The following is a 22,274-nucleotide window of genomic DNA, read 5'->3' on the forward strand; positions in this document are numbered from 1 at the left end:
AAAACGCAGGTGTTCGCTTGGATTATTCTATGTTGAATTTCTTGTAACCCAGACATAGGGTAGAAATATCAGTTCGGAAAGTGATATCACGTTCCAAGCTGGTATCCAAATCTCCACCGCAAACCCTAATTTTCCCAACACATAGCCCCTCCTCCAAATATTTTAAAAATGTCACCATACTACAAATATGGGAGCATCTTGAAATCATATTACGGGTCAATAAAGACGAGCAATTCCATTAGATAATAAGGTCCCTAACATGACCATTGGTGACTCATTTACATGAACTATTACACTCAAATCAAGACGATATACGACTTTAAATTCAAGTCTCTCTCTCTCTCTCTCTCTCTCTCTCTCTATATATATATATATATATATATATATATATATATATATATATATATATATATATATATATATATATATATATATATATATATATATATATATATATATCATGCACAAACAAAAAAATTACTTCTACTACATATAAAAACTATAACACCACACATGCTTTAGACTTTTAGATGCCATGTTTTTATCATTTTTTTTATTGTGTATATTAGGTTTTTAAGACAAACTTTTTAAGCACTACGAGTCAAAATTATAATTAACTTAGTTATTGAAAGAACTATATCTCAATCTTCACGTTTGATTTTCGTTAATTTTAAATTGTATATATTAATAGGCTCACTATTATTATATTAAAAAATTGTTACCAATAACTTAAGATGATTTTTACTAAATCATGAGGTTATTATATCTGAAAATTTGTGATTAAAGATAGTTTTTCGAAGATAAAATTCCACGTAAACAATTACCCTAGCATCTTGTTTCTAAGTTTATTTTTATTTTTATTTTTTTAATTCAATAAAGAAAATGAAAGAAAAATATTAATAGAAAGAAAGGGATGGTTAGAAAAAATTTCTTTATTCCGTATTCCTGAATTCGATGAAAATGAAAGAAAAATTTTAAATTTTTGTGTTCGGAAGGAAAAAGAAAATAAACTTAAAATTTTTTCTTTCCCACACTTTCTTCCAAAATCCATCAAATTTGGAAATTCCACTCACTTTTCTTCTGTCAATAAAATTCAAGAACACGATTTTTTTCTTAGTTATCCCTAATTTTCCAATCATATCCATCCATATCTCCTTAAATAAAACTCTGAAAAAGACTTTGGAAGTGAAGTTAAATTCGTTAATAGGTCAATTGGTTGGTAAATTTTCTAATTTTGGGGAATAAAAAAGGGGAAAGAAAGAGGAGTCCAACTTGAGTCTAAACTCTATTAGATCAAAACTCTCCCAAAGGTCAAATAGCAAACAAGATCTCCGTCATCGACTTCTCCTCATTACCATCGTCAAATCATTACGCCAATCTTCCCTTTGTTAGGTATCTTCTCGCACCTTCTTTCTCTATGTTTTCGCGAAATCTTTCACCTTCTTTGTTTTTTTGCTTTGTGGATCAACATTGCTTGCTGTCTCTGTTCATGATCTTAAGTTCTGAATATTAGTAATATTGCTTGATCTGGGTTTTAATCTACGATAAACGTATCTTACCCTGATTTCTTGGTAGTTCATATCAATTTAGTGCGATAACAGTTGAATATTAGAACATACAGATTGTTAATTATATCCTTTATAGTTCGATTTGTGTGGCTAATATGTCTAAATCCCTATCGGTTTAACCATATTTTGGATCGGGTTTGATGATACTTCTTTTAAACGATAGAATATAATTTGGTTACTTACATTTGTCAAGCGAGCTTGTTCATCAATGATTTCGTAGAACTTAGAAGTAACTGGATCATGGGTTTGATCAATTAAAAAGAACTCATCAATTATGTAAGTTTTCTTCTAGCTAACAGGATTTGTGATGATTTATCTGGTGGTATTCTTTGATGATGGGTTGAATATGTTTGATTGGTTTTAACCCGATTTTGATGGGTTGAATATCTGCAACAAATTGATTAAAGTTAGGGATAGTTTTGTAATTTTACGTTAATCTAATGTCGCACTTTCTTGGTGTGTAGTGTAGAGATTATTAGCAAATATGGATGGTGGGAACAGGGGCCAAAATGGAATCCAACTTCTGTTAACAGCAGAGCAAGAAGCTCAACAAATCGTGAATGCTGCCCGAAATGGTCTGTATTTTCTGGTTTCTTTTCACCATTTTCCTTGATTGAGATCATTGTTGTTAACTACTAGTTTGACTTCAAAATTCAAAAGTCAAAATAGAGCTTTGATTCTAGAACAAACACCATGAGATGTAATTTTTGATCTGTTTTCAGCAAAGTTGGCTAGACTAAAACAAGCCAAAGAAGAGGCTGAGAGGGAGGTGACTGAATTTCGTGCTCAAATGGAAGCTGATTATCAAAGAAAACTCACTGAGGTAAGCCACACTTAAAATCCCAAAACAAGCATTCATTTAACACCAAAAACAACCATTTTTTTTTTTAAACTCATGGGAAACAAACAGTCAAGTGGAGACTCGGGTGCAAATGTGAAACGTCTGGAGAAGGAAACAGATGAAAAGATTCAACACCTCCAAACAGAAGCCGATAGGATTTCACTTGATGTTGTTGAGATGCTTCTGAAGCATATCACCTCCGTAAAATACTAATGAAGTAATGAAGTTTGCAGTATGTGTTCTTGAACAAAAATTCAATCTTTTTTTGCTTGTGTAACATTAATTGTTTTCATTATGGACTGAGATTTTACATTTACAACTTGTATTTGAAACTATGCTATGGTTGCATACTTTTTATACACTATGATTCCACCAGATTGATAGATCAATAAACATTTGTTCCATTATGAATCCACAAGCAAATAGTCCAATCGCAAGTATGACTGGCCTTGTTCTTGATATTCCTTTATCATCATCATCATCATCATCATGCATAGCCCATGCCATAGCTGGTGGAAGTACTCCATACAACATTGTCATGCAGTAGCCTCCCTGTTTGGATAACATCAATTAAAAAGATAGAGTTGGAGCACCTTCAAAAACACAAACATAAAGCTTACAGCAATGTCTGTAGCAGAAGAGAACACGTCTGGAACAGTAGTAGACACGAAAAGAGATGGAGCAACAACCATAGCTGTGGCTGTGAAACCGGTTCTGTTGTTTTTCCACCACTTTCCCACTAACCAACTCAACTTTGTTCTTGATTTCTGCAAGAGAAATCAAGATCTTAGCTTAAAAATCATGACTGTGTTTGGGAATAGAGTTGAGTTTGCCTGTGTTGAAGAAGAAGTATTCCAAGTCAAATTGTTGACTATTTGCTCTTTGAAGAACTGAGAGAAGCTTAGGAGGGTTCCTATTATTGATGTCCCAACTGCTAGAAGTGAAAATGCCTCTACCATGACCTCAACTCCATCCCATTTTTGCCTGAGTTTATAAATTTGAGATCATATAAACGAATTTAGTCAAGAGTGTGTGTATGTGTGTGAGAGAGAGACCTCATGAGCAACTCAACTGGGTCGATGAGGGGCTCAGTTTGACTCGAGAGACCAAGAGCTATCGCGTTCCAAACCAAGAGTCCTACCAAAGGTACAATACTACCAAGAATAACTGAAGTCCTTATGCGTTCAATATCACCATCCAAATAAGCACAAAGAACTGAAAATAGTCAAAACACCCATCAAGATTTCATCATAATACACGAAATTACATGGTCAAAGACATGGAGAGTTGACAGGAGTTAGTAAGTTACTGGGATAAGTTGAAACACCCATTAAAATTTGAAGTAAAAACATGTAGAGTTGACTTGAGGTAAAGCAAAAAAATAGTCAAAAGTCAAAACAGACAAGAAAAGTTGATCATTACCAGGAGCTAAATCATGATAAACCAAAGAAAATATCATCACAGGAATAGTTGATGGAACTTTTGTCCAATCACCATTGCCTTCAAATCCCGACCACCCTCCAAACAAGATCGCTAGAACCTCGATTGCTACTAACAACCCTACATTGTATTTGTAGCACATCATATATAGATATTTAGATACAGAAGCAGTGAGTGAGAAGTTGCTTACGTGGCATATTCAAGATTTCTGAAGAGAATAATAAGAATACCTATCATTGAGATTGTTAGCACTTGATTCACTTGATCTGTTGTTCGTGTTCCTCCAATGGAAATGAGAATTGCAAAGAGCATGGTGAAGAAAACCCCGGAAACTGATTCTGGAATCCTGACCAGATGGTGAAGGATTTCGCCGGATTTTGAAGCATAAGCAATCATGGATGTGTACCCCAAGAACACATAGGTCAACGTGGCTATGGTTCCACCCAATTCACCTAATGTCTCTTGAGCCATGGTTCTAATGGAGATCACTTCCAACTCATTCTCATTCTTCACTACGTTTTTCTTCTTTTTAAGAAGTCCCACATTGATTTCGACTAGTAACAATGCTTCAATCAACAGGAATCCCCAACACAAACTCAAAGATATTGAGCTTGGAATCAACCCCTGTATTTTAGAGTATTGAAAAACTAATGAAGTACGATTTAAGATCTGGTTTCAAAACTGTGTTGTATGTAAAAGGGTCACCGGAAAGCATCTGCATCCGGGATCTCGTTAATGCAACTATGGAAGTCTCTTACCGCAGGAGAAGTTTTCTGTGGTAGAGCAAGGATCCCCGACCCGATACTTGTACCAATTATTAGAGCTACTGCACCGGCAACAGAACCCTTTTTCCTGCCGGAAACTGTAATCGGAAGACTGGGACTGGGATCATCCCCTTTACTCTGTTTCTTTGAAATTCTTTTGAATTGTGAATCCTCTCCTTGCAGTTGACATGTCGTATATGCGTAATAGTAACTGCTGATCGAGAAAACAAGAACCAGAAATTAAGGAAGAAAAAAAAACATTGTTTCGCACATATCACAGAGAGAGGATTCCAACATACGTATTGGATCTGTAGGAGCAGAATGGTGTTGAATTACGTGTTTGATGAAATCGTGAAGTCCATGATGGATTTGTTTTAGGGTTTTTATGGGGGTTGGGTTTGATCTGATGGAAATAGGAAGATGAAGGAATATACTGAATCTTCATAACACACTCAGTGGAACTGTGGAAGGGAGGATAGAAGACGGAGATGCAGCTTTTGCCAAATATCTGGGAGGGAATCTCTGAATGTAGTCTAATTTTAAGAAAACTACAAATTTGGTCCTTGTTTTTGTCATTTTGTTGGGGTTCGAGTCCATAAAGCTCAAATTTTGCATATAATGCCCTTATGACAATTATTCATTGTGAATTTGATCTCTCTTCAAACTGAAATATCTCACTTTCCATTTTGGTTTGTTTTATTTACACGTTTTCCTATTTATTTTAAAGTTTAATAATTTTAATAAAAAGAAGATTGAATTCATACTTAACCCTACCCATCCCAACCCATATTATTCTTTTTCTCATTCTTACAAAGTTGTTGGAGAATAACACACATATAAGATTTACAATACCTATTTACTAATCAACATATGCTTGAAGGTGACATGGGAAAAGTTAGTACTAGTGATGGACTACTCAAACGTTGCTCTATATCGTAGTCGTGTTGGAATGCTTCGGTAACTCACATTCACTCGACCAAATATCTTATATGTAGTTCAACATATATGCTTCTGCATGTATGCACCTTGCGAATTCCTTCTGGTAGCTTTAAAGTGTGCACTATGTTATGTTGAAGGTCCTCTTGCATATTGTCTTACACTTTATAATACTTTTTCCACATGTTTTACCGTGTATATTGATGTTGATTGGGTTGGTTGTCCCGATACATGTCGAGCCCGAATACCAGGGTGTTGGAGATATACTCACCGACACAATAAGTTGGTGACAAAATTAATAAATACATTAGCCTATTAGGTTACACACTTGACTGAAATTGAAAAGCAATAATAAATAAATAATAGGGTTGATTAGTTATTTATTAATTAATAATGTAATAACTAGAAACTACGGATAAAGACTTTTATGCATTAATGGACAGAAGTTTGAATTATTCATTTAAGGCATATAAGGCCAAAAGAGAACTAATGAAATCAAAATTTGATCATCTTCTCCATCCTCCCTCTCATTAATTGCTCAAGAACCTTTCCACAAGGGTTTTATCCAATGTTTTAAAACCCGGGTTTTTAGTTGACCCGGTGTGATGACCGGTTCACGGGTCAACCGGTTCAACCGGTTGAACCGCCGGGTCAACCCGGTTTATGGTCTTTCTCTATTTCTATATATTTTTACTTTCATGCATAATGCATAAACATATAAAACTAATAATTTGATGTCCACAAAGTTTAAACATTGAAAAACATTGAAGAAACTGCAAACGGCTCATTGTTTTGGCGTTCGCTACTTGTATCCAACTATCCAAACTCTATTGAAACGGGTCAACCCGGTTTAACCGGTTCAACATAAGCGGTCGAACCGCGGTTTAGGGGAAACCCGGCCGGTTCGATCCGGTTCGTATTTTTACAAAAAACCGGTTTCAATTGACCCGCCTTCTACCCCGGGTCACGGTCCAACCGGTTGAACCGGCCGGGTGGACCCGGGTTTTAAAACATTGGTTTTATCAAATTTTGCTTGGAGCACAAAAATAAAATCTTACTTGTTTGAAACCAATGGGTGTGATTGCGATAAATGAGCTCTATTTTGAGTTATCTGGTTTCTTGTTGACTTCAAGTTGTGTTAATTGTCTATCTTTCTTGTATTATTATAAACTTTGTTGCATAAAGTTGAATAAACATAGATCCATAACTATTTTATGATGTTTTGTTTATTTTGCCCTCGTAGTTTACGTCTTCATTTAATTTTGTAATAAGCATCAATAACCCTACACAAGGTGTTGCTATTGTGGCTTTAGAAACATGTTTGATTAATAACTTTTTTCTTGAGCTTTCGTTGCCTATTACTAAGACTACCTTCGTTTGTTATGATAATATAAGTGTCATTTATCCTAGAATTTTAGAAATAATTTCTTCTTTTAGGTGGTTGATGCTTATGGCATACATTAGTTACTAGGATATAAGGTACATGTTGGTAAATGACTCTAAAAATGAAATAACAAATAATATAAAATTAAGCTTATTTTGAAAAAAAAAAGGTTTTATGTCTAAAACATTAAAAAGAATGTTGTTAGGACTAAATTATGGTTTATTCTAAGTGAAAAGAAAGCTATAAACCAAATGGGAGATTGTTAGGTCATAAATTGTGGTTTATACTTTGCTTTGCATAAGCTATTAGATTTCTCGGTCTAGGACCGAAAACACCATGTTTTGATGTTGTTTGGACCAAAATCACATGTGATTTTGGTTAGGCTTAATATTGTTTTGTTTGGGTTTTGGGTTTAGGTTTTGCTATTAGGTCTAGGTATAAATAGTGTTATTTTAGCCTAGATAGGAGTGTTAGACATTTTTGGGGGCTGCCATATGCTAAGGACGAGATCTAGAGAGAAAATAGTGTGTAATCGGAATCTTATGTACCGGATGATTAATCAATATATCGTGTGCATTGAAGATTAATTATCTTGTTCTTATTCATCTTATATCTTGCATTATACACCTTGATTGGGATTCCGCACCATCAAAGTGAATCTGATTGATATGTAGGAGAATTCGGGACTTATAAGTGGTATCAAAGCAAGGATCGATAGCGATCGGGTTATTGCAAAATATTTTTAAGAGTTTTTCTAGGAGTTTCTTGGTGTTTTTGATTTATATTTTATGAATTTTTGGCCATTGCTCTTCGTGTTCTTCATATTTTTGGAGTTTTGATCGAGTTTGACATTAAAGATTTGAAAATCCCATGTTTTTGGCAATTTTTGGGCATTTTAGGTCTAGATTTGTGAAATCTAAGCGGATATTCTCGGTCTCGGTCAAACCTTAGGCGGCCAGCAGCAGATTTCGGACCTCAATAGTGTTTGCAGTCGGATTCGGACGTTCTCGGTCAGAAGTGAGGGTTCTCAGTCCGAAGCTGCAGAGGTTCACGGTGCGAAGATTTCGGACTAACGATTTCGATCTAGCAGTTTTCCGGTCCTAAGACTTCGGCTTCGCTTGTTTTCGGTTGTGCTCTCGGTCCGAGATTTCGGCCTCGCATCCTCGACTGAAATTTCGGATTTTCCATTTTTCGATTTATTTTCGGTCTTAAAGCCATATTTTCGATCCAATAATTTCGTTTTCGGTCATAAAGCTTCATATTTGGTCAAAAGGCCACGTATTTGGTCAAATATTCTCGTTTTTCATCTTGAAATTTCGTTTTCGGTTTAGAAACTTTTATTTTCGGTCAAAGTTATTCTTATTGGACAAAATTTTTGAATTTCATCTTTAACTTTCAAAGTTGACTTTTGACTTTCAAGTTTGACCTTTGACTTTTAACTTCGACTTTCTTGTTTAACATTCAAGTTTTCACATTTAACTTTCTCGTTTGATTTTTTATTTTCAATTTTGACTTTTAGGTTTGACTTTTCAAGTTTGATTTTTCAAATCAAAGGGCATTTTTTCTTGGTTTCACAATCAATTCTATTTTTGGTAAACTACTCTTTTTGGTGAATAATGAGTTCTTCAATCACCAAAGAAAGTGAAAACTCATGCTTTCAGTCTTGTGAAGCTAAAATTAAACTTTATCGTGATCAACATGAATTATTAATTAGGAAAATTGAGGACCTTAAATATGAACGATATACTATCAGAAAGGGCCAAATACCCTTAAAAATAATTAGAGGCCCAAACCAAAGACTTTAGAAGACTTCAAACAAAATATAGCGATAAATGTGAACATTATCATTATGCTCAAGTAAAAATTATCGAATTAATTGTCGAACTTGATGCATTAAAAGCTAAATATAAAGATGCTGAATTTAACTTTAAGAAATTTGACGTGTCAAGTGAGGTAGTTGTGTCCATGATAGAAAAAACAGTTAAAATTTAAAGATAATCAAAATAAGGGTCTAGGGTATCACAATGGTCCACCTCCCTTCAATGATAACTATACCCCGTCCCTTGAAACCAATGAGGTAGAGATACATGCTCAGTATGGCCAGCCTCCTGTACCAACTTCAGTTAAGACTGAATAATCTGGCCCAACTGAGAATATTGAGGTGAATGATACTAAAGTTTCTACCTCATGTGCAGAGTAGGTCATAGTGCAAGATGGGCATAAACAGAACAGAAATAACTCTTATTCTGCTGAAAATGATTCAAAATTTGTGATAATTTGAGCGATTCTAATGCTTCTACTTCATGTGCAAATAAAGAAGCAGTGCAAGATGGGAGTAACCAGAATAAAATCAATTCTGAGTCTGCTGAAAATGATTCAAAATCTTGTGATGCTGATACTCCCACTGTGGAAAAAACCCAAGCCACAAAAGTCTGTTAAACAATCTGTTAAATGTTATTGTGCTTATGCTTGTGGAAGTCCCTTGAAACAAAATTCTTTTGGACAAGGACCAAGTCACAATTTCATCTATATGAAAAGACAAACTTTCTTTAACTGTGGGACTCCCGGTCACACTGCCAGAAATTGCCCATATACTTTATATGTTCCTTACTACCAACATGGGTGACAGAACATGCCAAGAGGGAGATTCTCCAAAAGAAACCCTTCGAGGTTACGTTCAAACAATGGTGTTTGGAATGCTAACAAGGGCAAGAATCAAACTCCCAAGGACAATAAGGGAATGTTTGACAAGATTCCAAATTCAAGAGATGGTTATGTTAGACCAAGATCGGTTAGGTCGAAGTCATCTCAGCGATCAATTTCAAGTTCTAAAGCAAGTGATAAGGCATCCATCCGATCAAACAAAAAATGGGTTAAACCCGACTACAGATGGGTACCAAAGGTTCATACTCCCAAATCACCTAATGATTCTAACAATTCTTCATCTTTTGTGTCTGATAAACATGATATGTCATGGGAGAGAGTACATTGTGTAGATGATAAAGGTCAACCCAGCTTCAAAATGGAATGGGTTCCAAAAGCTAACTAATCCTGCACTCTGTGTTGGAGCAGCTATGGAGGAATATCATCAGACTTCGGTTTGTTGATAGTGGCTGTTCCAGGCACATGATAGGAGACATCTCTCAACTACATTACATTCAGAGCTTTAATTGAGAGCATGCATCCTTTGCAGGAAGGAAGAAATAAAGGAACACAAATAGGGATCGTGTTTATAGGCGTCTTGAATATCTTAATTTCTTTCCGGAGTTGAAACACAGCCGAGGCTGAACATGTTGCTGCATCTGCGTGTTGTTCTCAGATCATCTGCATGCAACTTCAATTGTTGGATTACGGTTTGAATTTTCTTCTTGATACTTTTAAGGTTTTCATAAAATGATTTGTTTTGAAGACAATTGTTTTTAAACTTGCTCATTTATTTTGTTTCCTTTCTTCCCTATGCACAAATTAAGGGGGGAGAAAATACAAAAAAAACTATAAAATTAAAAAAAAAATACAAAAATATGTTTTCTTTCGTAAGTATTTTTGGGAAATGATATGAAGTTTAGTGCTAAAGGGAAATATGAAATTCGTGTAATGCACCGAAGCTGAATTATTTAGACTCTATGTTTAATGTGCTGGTAGGCACGAAAGATTCCAAATTAATGGACTAGACACAACTGAAAATGAAAGGACTAGACAATGTTAACTCATCTGAACTTAGATAGTTACATTTGGACTGACTATACGATGCTTGGATAGATTGAGCAGTGAGATAAACAAGGGAGCCTACTAGATACATTAAAGTTACTTATCATCTAGAACTGTGGCTCAACATTTCTTCGGCGTACGGACTTAAATCCTTAATTCTGGTGCTGATAGGGTGACTGGAGGGTTCTGATAAAGTAAGTCGGTGTGAAATTGTTTTTCTTTCTTATCCTCTATGTCAGTCATATGTTGCCCCCTTTGCGTGATCGGAAGATCCGACCTGGGATGCAACATATGCACTCTATTTCCATGCATCTCTATTTATGCTTCTCTCTATCTGTCTATGTCAGTCATATGTTGCCCCCTTTGCGTGATTGGAAGATCTGACCCGGGACACAACATATGCACCTTTCTGTCATTTTATCCCTCTATATATGTTAGTCATCTATTGTTCCATCTGCATCATTGGAAGACATCCGACCTGGGATACAACATATGCATCTCTATATTTATCTTCTCTCTCAAATAATTGAGCACTCACTTAAAGTAAAGAGCTCTTTGGAATTGCTTGATTGCTAGGGTATGTCGTGAAATGGGGAACACATTCTAGTGAACTTAAAATTGAATTAACTAAAGGCTGGCTGTAGATCTCGCTGCTAAATTTAAGTGGACAACAATATCCTTAGTCGTCGTCAGCTAAAGGTCTATTTAGGAATATTATTTAGGAATATAATCACAATGTCTTGTCAATTATAATATGTCCAACTTGCCAATATCCTTTGTGTTTAAGTGGACCACAATATTGGTGATTGATCAGAGCTAAACATGCATGTTTGTGCTGATAAGCGATATTGAATTAGTTGAAAACTTTGATCCCAAAAGTCTTAAATTTAGTTATTATTTTTGTTTTTTTTTTAAAATTTGTTCATATTTTTTCTCTATGCACAAATTTAGGGGGTGAATTAAAAAAAATCAAACGAAAATTATAAAATTTAAAAATCGAAAAATATGTTTATTTATGTTTTTATTTCTTTTTCAGAAAAATCAAAAATCCAAAAATATTTTATTTTTACTTTTGAGTGTATTTTTAATTTTAATTTTATTTCTTAGTTATTTCTATTGTGTGCTAAGTTTATTTTTACTTTTATTTTTATCTCAAAGTTTCGTTTGTCTTAAAAGCGAATTCAAAAAGAAGAAGAGACTCATGGAGACTGTATCAAAATTTTCTGAGCAAGGAGAAGAAACTTGGAAAGGAATTGATGGTCATTACACTTCACTCTATTTTCAAAAGGAATTGAAGGATTGAAACTATACAAATTGTCAGTTAGGCGGTATCTTTTAAAGAACTGTCGTATTTAAGGAATTAAAAGTCTGAAACTATACAGATGTCATGGCACCAGGGCGATGCACCTTGCAAGGCACGATTATCGTTGAACGTCTCGCCAAGGGCCAAGTTAACTTGTTTAACTTGAAAAACTGTATTGAGATCTTTGATCTAGGATATACAAAGGTTGACATCAAAAAGGCCATGAGTAATTATTCGATACTCAACAAATCGCAGTGCGTTCCTCCTTGTTCACACAAATACTGTGAGTAGTCTCCTTCTGAGCCAAGGTTGGGTCCTTGAACAACTGTGGTGAGAAGGGTCTTTATGATTCTGTGATCCATAGGGACTTTTTAGTCATGATTAATTTTCAAGGCGCAACGGTGATCATTAAAGAATTCTCATTCAAAGGAACAAGAAGTGAAGATTATTTTTCAACATTCATTTTTTCAACCCCAGAAGCAAGGTGAAGCTGTACTTGAAGTTATGTAACAGATTGCATTGAAGCCTCAATCAAATTGTTGCTATTTATGCACTTGCTGAAGTGATCCAGACGAATCGGTCTCTCTGTTATTCTCTTTTTAGTTTTTCAAAGTTGCAAGTGCTGTTTTTCAAGAAGCCTCTACACCCAATGTGCGTTCAAATTCAAATTCTTAGAAGGAAGTACAACTACTAAAGATGAAGTTATTTATGAAGAAAATTCATATGTTCATCTTGAAGTTGTGAAGAAATCAAAGACTAGAGCTGAAAGCCAAAGATCAAGGAAGACTGAAAAGAAAAGAAAGCAATAAACCAAGGGGGAGATTGTTAGGACTAAATTATGGTTTATTCTAAGTGAAAAGAAAGCTATAAACCAAGAAGGAGATTTTTAGGTCATAAATTATGGTTTAGACTTTGCTTGTCATAAGCTATTAGAGTTCTCGGTCTTGGACCGAAAACGTCATGTTTTGGTGTTGTTTGGACCAAAATCACATGTGATTTTGGTTAGGCTTAATATTATTTTGTTTGGGTTTTGGGCTTGGGCTTTGTTATTAGGTCTAGATATAAATAGTGGTATTTTAGCCTAGATAGGAGTGTTAGACGTTTTTGCGGGCTGCCAGACGATTAATCAATATATCATGTTCATTGAAGATTAATTAACTTGTTCTTATTCATCTTATATCTTGCATTATACATTTTGATTGGGATTCCGCACGATCAAAGTGAATCCGATTGATACGTAGAAGAATTTGGGACTTACAAGTGTATGGTCTTCTGTGGGATAAAACCAATATAAATATCTATTGGTAACCGACTCCAAAAATAAAACAACAAAAGTTAGTAGAATGCATGAAAAAGAAAATGCAAAGTTGTTTTTAAGCGAAAAATAAAATAACAAAAACCTTGACTTTACGTTTAGAAAAAAAAAACAAATTTAATTGTAGAATACATGAAAAAAAAATACAAAGTGTTTTATGAAACAACCCCTAAATGTAATCATTTAAAAACAACTCAAATCAAATATAAATAATTAAATAAATTCGTGTTTTATTTTTTTTTCTAATAAATTTGTCTAAATATGTGTGTATATTAATGCGCACGTTTGAAAGGTGGTCCGGTCTTTCAATAATTGCCAATAAAATCAAGAAGTGTCGGGCCTACACTTGTATAGTTGTAAGTAGTCCTTTTTGTTTTAGTAACTTGCTTAATTCCATGGAGAAGTCCAACGACAATAGTTAGAATGTAGCATACTTCCGTGTTATTTATATGTCATGGGAAGCTCAACGAATTGAGTGACATGGTTCTAACTAAGAGCATCACAATGTATCGTTTAATTAGAGAGTTGAATGAGGTGACATGTCTGACATTCAATGGATTAAACTCTATCATTATGGGATGTCATGTTGACATTCAATGGATATGGAGTTCAATGACCATTGGACTTTTCAGTGGGAAAAAGAAAACCTTTTAGCTATTAAATATATATTTTATTGAACTCTATTGAGTTCAATGCATTGCGGAAAAATTAATATAGAGTTCTATAGTAAGTAAAATGATGATGTGTCAATCCATTTAACTCTAATAAGTAATAAGTTCAATGCATTGTGGATGCCCTAACGATTACTATCAAAATCCTTATTTAGTTTTGGATCTTATATTAGGGTTTGGTTCTAAATATCATATATTATTTAACTAGATTAGCTAGATGAGAAATATGTGTCATACACGGGTTAATTAAAAAAAGTTATAAAGATTCAAATATTAAATATTATTTTTAAAGAAAATGGTAAATATCAATATGTAAACCGTAAATATTTTTTAAAGTAAAACTTAAAAATATATACAAACAAAATGATGAATAAATAAATAATTCAATTTATACTAATAAAACAAAATACAAAGAAATAATTATATTTTGGTCATATAACTTTTGTTTTAGTTTTATTAATGAAAAACAACAAAATTTTATTATTTTCTTATGTAGATAATTTTGTCTAAAATGACAATAAACTTTAAAAGAAACATATCAATTTTAAATTATATACATTAAAGGAAACACATTAAAACTTGAAAAGATAAGGAAAAAATTAATGACACATTATTTATTTTCTATAACCTAAAAATTATAACAGTTAATTAAAAAAATCAAAAATTACCACAAAATGACAAGTAAAAATCATACTGTATTATAAAGGAAATATTTTTTCTTTCACCATATTCATTTGATACTCTCATGTATATTTCCTTTAACCACATTCATTTGAAACTCCCATGACTTTTCAATTTTTTTTAATAATAATTATAAGTTGGTTAATAAAGTTAAATAAATATCAAACCTAAAGTGTAATCATATATAAACTAAATTTCAATATTAAAACAATATATTTACTTCTACTTATAAAATTATGTTTTTTTTAACATATTATACTTAATTTATTAGTTTTAATATATTGTTGGATGTAAACCATTATCATTTTACAGATACAATTTTGGATCAATTTGTATAAAATATGTAAATTATTAATTTGAATATAACATTAAAATGTCAACTTAACTATAAATTTTAGTTTAACTTAAACAATCCAAATAATATTTTATAAATAGTTAAAAGTGATTAATTGTAGTGTCTTTCTAATAATGATTATAGGTTGGTTAACAAGGTTAAAAAAAATCAAACCTAAAGTGTAATCTTATATATACTAAATTTCAATTTTAAAATAATATTTTACTTCTACTTATAAAGTTATGTTTTTAACTTTTAACATATTATACTTAGTTTATTAGATTTAATATGTTGTTATATGTAAACCATTATCAGTTTAAAGCTACAGCTTTTGAACAGTTTGGACAAATACTTAAAATTTTAATTTAAATATAACATTACAATGTCAACTTAAATATAAATTTCAGTTTCACTTAAAAAACCAAAGAATATTTTGTAAATAGTTAAAAGTGATAAATTGTAGTGCTAAATGCAAAAACTAAATTGTAATCTCAATTTAACTAAAATATTTCCTAAAGATATTTTTATAATCGTTAAAAAATTTCAAATAAGTAACTTAAAATAACTTACAATAACAATAGCTAAAAATAACTCTATATATATGATTATATTGTACCTTTAAAATCAAAAAACAATGTTAGATGTTTTAAATAATTATAATGATAGAAATTAAAACATTATGCAAATAAGTTTGAAAAAAATTAGTTAACAATAGCAAAAACTATAAATAACATTAAACCATATATCATATTTAATTGTATTCATGTGTAACTCGCAGGTAGAAGTCATTCAAACGATTGACATTATGCGGTTATAATAGATGTATATATTGTCATATAATTCAAAATAATCAATATATTATATCAATTTAGTATAAGAATTATTATATCAAATTTAACAACAACATTATTATTATATTTAAAAAAACATATATTTGTAAAGACTTTAACTATATTAAGTGTTCCTGCGCAACGCGTGGGCATTCGCCTAATTTATTTTTATAAATTAACCACAAAATTACATGTATCAAAATGCATGAGAATGTGACAATGGCAGAAATGATTTTTATTTATTAGAGTGGATATAATAGATTAAAAAACATGTCATTTAAAAGACTAATAAATGGCAATTTTAATGATCACAGTGAAGAGGGATAACATCCCTCAGAGATCGGTCTGGAAACCCAACATACCGAAAGAGTATCCGGTGGTTGAATATGGTAATGCTACAACAACAGACAATGTCAGTTTTTTTTTTCCAAAATGTCGTTAAAAGGACAAAGGTAAACCCTATGCATATTGTCCCTTAAGTATTGGACATGACATAGTGACCCAAAACAAACGACCTCATCCCATTACCGCCGATGATAGACAACCTAAGAGTAGCTTTCATATACGTGGTAGACAATAGACAACCTATATCCTCTTATCTTCCTTTGAAAATTATAAATATCCATCCTCATGTCGTGCATAAGGTACACATCTATATATCCTACTTCATAGTCTCTCTTATATCTGTCTTACTAAAGCCCTAACCAACTTAGGTATCAAGGTGTATTCCTTAGAACTCCCCGTATGGATGGTCATTCTTTTAAGGTTGATAACGCCCATTTTATGCATATATTTATGACGTTTTCTTATTATTTTATATTATGTTTTTATGCTATTTAGAACTAAAAGATACCTAATATGCTTTGAAATGTTAAATTATAGTTAAAATGGGAGCTGGAATGCAAACGGGGGAGAAAGGAGCTAAAAAGACGCAAAAGGGTGTTGTTGGACAGCTTGACCCCTCGTTAGTGTTTTGGCCATATCTCATGACCCGTAAATCCGATTGACAGGATTCAAAATATTTTGAAAACTAAACACAATTTCGGACGACTTTCGTGTTTTGAGAAAATGGTGATTCCCAACGAACTCATCGAGTTTAACACAAACTCGCCGTGTTGAATAGAAGCTTCGCGATTCTTGATGTTGGGGAATACGGGATTTTAATGAAGAAATCGCCAAGTTGGTGTCCAAACTCGTAGAGTTGACGCTGAAAACTATAAATATAGCTGAAAATTATCCCTAATGAGAGATCTTACACCCTATATTGATTCTTGCGATTATAAACCCCCAAGAAGCCGTTTTGAGGGTCTAGAAGGCGGCCGGAAGGCCGTTAAGCTGACAGGAGCGAAGATCTAAAGGATTGGAGAGAGGATTCATGCCAGAAATCATTTGGTTCATTGTTATGACAACGATTAGCATTCTAGTGTGATTTTTTATGCATTTATTTTCTGATTTGGGTGTTAAAACCAAGGTTGTCAACATCGGGATCCTACCTAGGATTGTTTTTGAGTTTTAAGATCGGGATCGAGATCTTAAGATCCCACAAAATAAAATATAATTTTAATTTTTAATTTTTAATCATGAAAAATATTTCAAACATTCAATTTTTCGTTTAAAAGTTATAAAAACTTCAAAATATTAGTCATAAGCCACAATACAAAATGATAAATGGTAAATTGGTAAAGGGTAAAAGACATAAAGTGGTAAAAAAAATCATTTGCAAAAAATAATCAAGGGAAAGTAGGATCGGATTGGATCTCAATCCTATGATCCTACCTGCGATCCTACCCCAAATATGATTCTTTTACGATCCGGATCGTTTTTCATACCTAGGATCGTACGATCCTACGATCAGGATTGCGATTTGACAACCATGGTTAAAACCCTTTGCTTTGTGTTTATGATTAGATGAACTCTTGATGTTGTGGATTAATTGCTATTTGGATTGTTTTATTCGTGTTTAATTAATCTTGTTAAGCTTGTTAAAAGATCCTTATGTGTTAATGACAATTATTTTCTGTTGATGACTAAGTATATTGAGTTGTATGAACATCTACTTGATTACTTGAATCTTATGGTTTTGTGAAAACAAGATTGTAAGCCTAGTGTTGTGAACATAACCTAGGTTTAACTAGAAAATAAGTAAATTAATGTGTGAGCATGTGTAATGACCAACCACATATGAGTTAATTGAACCAACCAATTTGATTAACTATTATTACAAGTCTTTATTGATTTCGTGTATTTTGTGTAACCTATAATCAAACATTCTAAATTAATTCACTAGTGTTCCCCTTGTGTTCGACACCCTTGCTTATCAAAGCTATACTATACTCGATCGGCTACACTGCCTGTAAGATGTGGTTTAGATGCGATAAACTGGGAATTATAAATAAAAAACTAGGGCATTAAATATTCACATCAAGTTTTTGGCGTCATTGTCGGTGAACGGTTTTCAATTAATATGGTTTATTTGACTATTCTTTATTTTTTGTTTTTAGTGTTATTTTTATGTTTTTTTCGTTGATATCATGTCACTTGCTGGGAAGTTTTTTGTTGTTATTTGCAGGAATTCGTGAACATACACATTGTTTGGTTTTACTTTTTGCATGGGTTTCGAGATTGCAAGTGATTAGGGAATTCTTGATTTGTTTAGTCGACTACTTTGGTGATTTGTCCAACTCAATCATCGAGGCATTGTATAGCAAGGCATATCGACATGGTTAAGTGGAAGAACAAACTCTTGCTACTCTTGGCTAGTTGGGTCAACTCTTGTTCTACTTATTAGTTAATGGTGCAAAGAAAACAAAGGAAATAGTCTGACAGGTCCCGAAAGTTTTTGTTTTCACAAACCACCTCTTGCATGCAAGGGATTTAATCAACAATTGTAGTTTGATTTTGACGAAGACGAGTGATCGTATCCTTTTTAGTTATTTTGGTTTGCTATTTTTTTAGTTATTTTAGTGAGTTTTTATTTTTATTTTTACTTTTAGTTTGTTTAAATTTTGTTTTCCATGTTGATGCTCTTGATGTTTCAGATCTTTTTAGAATTTTTACCCTTCGGATGCTTTCAGAAATATCAACAAATTGGGATCGAATGCTGACTTGTCACGAGAGAAAAAGTCATGTGAGAATTTGAAGTTGACAATCGAGAGCCACGACTTTTAATAAGTGTGAGGTGCATGTCGATATTTTGAGGGATTTTTATTTTGAAGAGTGGCGTTTCTAACTATACATTGATTCCTATGGCATGGAAGAGTTGTTTCTATACCATGGAGTTTTATTTCGTTGCGAAGCAGAATTATTGTCCCGACTGCCACGACATGGTTGACACTTTCCTATGTCGTGGGGGGATTTTTCATCGCAAGAAGGAAGCTGCCATTCTATATAACACGACGTGGTCGACACTTCCCACGTCGTGGTCACTACACATTGCATTAGTTTGCAATCTTTTGCCCCACATTTTAGAAGTCGACGTTCTTGATTTTATTTTCTAGCACATTTAGAAGCATCAATTCCAGTTTCCAGTCTTCTAGCAATTTATGGAGCAACTTTTAGCAGCTTCATTCGATTTCGCCACTACTACCCCAAGGGAGTCTGTTCCAATTCTCTCTCTTTAATTTTATGTTCTTTAATTGTTTTTTCATGCAATGAGGACATTGCATCAAATAAGTGTGGGGTAGGGGGTCGAATATAGGAACATAAGATTGCTGATAAATTAAATTTGCAAAATGACTAGGATTTAAAAATTATTAGAAAGATTTGAAACAATAATCTAAAATTGAATCTAGTGAAAAAATTGTTGTGTTGAGATCTAGGTTGCTAGCATTGTGTAGGACAATCCGATGCAAGTTTCAATGTTTATTTGAGCCAATATATGTTATAGTGTATTTGTGGCTTCCCTATCCTAGTGATATAACGACCGACTTTTGAGGTATTAATTATTAATTATTTCCTAAAAATTATAGTTGGGTCCATATCAGATAAAAGGACTATTCGATTGGACTTAAGCAAAGGGGCCAAGGATTTGGGCCGCCCATAAGACGTACGTTGGGCGTAGCATTGGCGTACGCGGGGCGTAGAGGCATGCATCGGATGTGGGGGGGGGGGGGGGGGGGGCGCACGTACGCGCAACGTACTTGAGCAGATGCCAAACCCTAATTTTTAGGGTTTAAGACATATAAATACCCCATTATAGCCACCCCTGGCCTTCCTACCAGCCTCTTCACCCTCATATAACCCTAATACGCCTCTTACTCCATTGTTGTGTGTGTTTGACCTTTTTGAGCTCATTTTGGTGAATAAAAGCTTTGAAGAAGAGAAGGAGAGGTTGGAGAAGAAGCCTTTGAGTACCTTCAGCTCAGGGATCTGGATTAAGCTCATCATTTGGCATCAAGAGGAGGTATAAAGCGCCTAACTTTCCTCCTCAAAGTCTAGATCTAGGGTTTTGGAAGATTTGGACCTTTTTAGGTCCAAAGATTGGATCTTGATCATGCAACTTCGATTTTGAGCTTAGGGTTGCCACCCTTGAAGCTCAATGGGTCCCTTTAGCAGTAAAGTTGCAAGCTTTGAGGCTTTTATGAAGCCATGTAAGAGATCTAGCCTTTTCTTTGGAAGTTCATTGTCATTTTTAGTGTTGGGCTCATTTGGTGGATTGCAAGCCACCAAGTGACCAACTTTAAGGACTAGGACGAAGCATGAGACTCAGATCTGTAAGTTGGACATCCTGTCTTAAGGGATTAAGTCGTTTTGGAAAAGATGGCTTAACAGGAGAGTACACTCGGCGTACATGCAGTACACGCAGTGTGCAAGCCATTCAAGCAGTACGGGCAGCGTACAGATGGGTACGCTCAACGTACGTTCAGTCAGCGGGGTGTAAGTTATTGGGCCTAGCTTTGCTCATAACAGTAGTTGGGCCGTGATGGGCCTTCAGAAGCCAGTTAAGGGCCCAAGAATTGGTTTGGGCTTGGAAGGAAAGCCCATTTGAAGAGTTGGCCCAATTTAGAAAATTGGGCCATTTGGGGACTTAATGGGCCCTAGTGAAGACTAGAAAGGAGTGGGCCTAGGTTATGGCCCAAATTAAATCAAAGGGGTAAAATAGTCATTTTACCCATAGAAGAGCCATCAGTTTCTGACTAAATCTTTATTTAGTCATTATAGCCGGGGAGTAGTTGGAGCAGTCGACGGTGTCACCTTTGCACGAGTTATTCAGCAGTCAGTTGAGAGGTGAATTTCCTTCTAGTAGGAACGAGTTTACGGCCACAATGTCGGCCCGTTTAGATGATAGTAGTTTCAGGCTTTTGTCTGATGTCGGGGTAGTCCCGAGAAGTAGTACGTATGGTGATGTCTTCATGATTCATGCATGTTTATGATATGTGTTATATGTTCTGGAATTCGGTCCGATATCGGGCAAGCCCGATGCAGTATATGTTCATGTTTATGTTATGTGTAGTTTATTCCGGACTTCGGTCTGATGTCGGGCGGGGCCCGATGTAATGGGCTGGACCCAAGTTATTCCAGACTTCGGTCCGATGTCGGGCGAGGCCCGATGCATTGGGCAGGGCCCAATTTATGTCGGACTTCGGTCCGATACCGGGTGGGGCCCGATGCAGTGGGCAAGGCCCAATATGTGTTATATATGTTATTATATGGTGTGTGGTAGTTTGGGGGAGCTCACTAAGCTTCGTTCTTACAGTTTTCAATTTTGGTTTTAGGTGCTTCCATTAGCAAAGGGAAGGGTCGGGATGATCGCATAGCACACACCACAGTCACAGCCTGGGAGTTTACTCTGATATTTTTGCTATGAGATTTTGATTTGAGACAAATACTATGATGTTTTATGATACTTGATTTATGATTTTACTTATGACTTTGTATGGTTTATGATTTTAATAATGATTTGAAAACAAAAATTTTTGGGTCATATTTTTTGGATGTTTCAAGTTGGTATCAGAGCCTTGTTTTGAGGGATTCGGGCACACTCTCGGGTGTGTCTGAACTTAAACTAAAGAAGTGGTATAAAGTTTTCGAAAGAAAAACCATGTTTATAAAAGGATTTTGAAGTACTCCCAAATTACCTATACAAGTTTATGTTATGTTACGATTATCAGCTTTATTAGAACAACATGCTAGATTAGGACTAAGGATCTAGGAAGGATGCCTTATGTGCCTGTTATATGGTTTCAAATTTATGAGAACTGCATGATAGTATAGAACTGTTAGTATGATAGCCAGAGTAGTATATGCTTTATTATGTGTACTCGATGCTCGAATGATGTTTGCTTTGTGCTTTTAGGAGTCTTTGTTATCTTTTACTAATTAGTAAACGAATATGTTACGTTACATATTGCGAGGATTAAATAATTTCAGAAGGTTAGGTCTAGCTCTATTACACAGCTCTTGTATGAGTCCAACCGTTGTAGGGTAGGATCTCTCATTCGAAGAATTATATAGTTTTAGTGATATGTGATAGTATTCACGAGCTAGTTAGGAGGAGGTA

The 22,274-nt window shown here is 34.2% G+C and overlaps 2 protein-coding genes across 3 annotated transcripts; one reads left to right on the forward strand and one right to left on the reverse strand.

Annotated features, from left to right (window-relative positions):
- Positions 1–2,043: 2,043 nt before the first annotated feature.
- Positions 2,044–2,784, forward strand: LOC145088349 (V-type proton ATPase subunit G 1-like). Its single transcript, XM_079026628.1, has 3 exons — positions 2,044–2,143; positions 2,291–2,391; positions 2,479–2,784. Exons 1-3 carry the CDS (start codon positions 2,053–2,055, stop codon positions 2,620–2,622), a joined length of 336 nt encoding a protein of 111 aa, XP_078882754.1. The 5' UTR covers positions 2,044–2,052; the 3' UTR covers positions 2,623–2,784.
- LOC145088347 (uncharacterized) lies at positions 2,668–5,130 on the reverse strand. Of its 2 annotated transcripts, none has more exons than XM_079026626.1 (8): positions 4,913–5,130; positions 4,608–4,827; positions 4,080–4,473; positions 3,832–3,969; positions 3,465–3,624; positions 3,243–3,393; positions 3,030–3,176; positions 2,668–2,961 (listed from the first exon to the last, which is right to left on the reverse strand). In XM_079026626.1, exons 1-8 carry the CDS (start codon positions 5,056–5,058, stop codon positions 2,764–2,766), a joined length of 1,554 nt encoding a protein of 517 aa, XP_078882752.1. In that variant the 5' UTR covers positions 5,059–5,130; the 3' UTR covers positions 2,668–2,763. The 2 variants fall into 2 exon arrangements, with proteins under 2 accessions (XP_078882752.1, XP_078882753.1); XM_079026627.1 differs by having other exon boundaries at positions 4,608–4,824; positions 4,913–5,128.
- Between the last annotated feature and the right edge of the window lie 17,144 nt (positions 5,131–22,274).

Source organism: Lactuca serriola, chromosome 2 (assembly GCF_051521515.1).
Source record: "Lactuca serriola cultivar US96UC23 chromosome 2, Lser_US96UC23_V15, whole genome shotgun sequence".
In the NCBI taxonomy this organism is placed as follows: domain Eukaryota; kingdom Viridiplantae; phylum Streptophyta; class Magnoliopsida; order Asterales; family Asteraceae; genus Lactuca; species Lactuca serriola.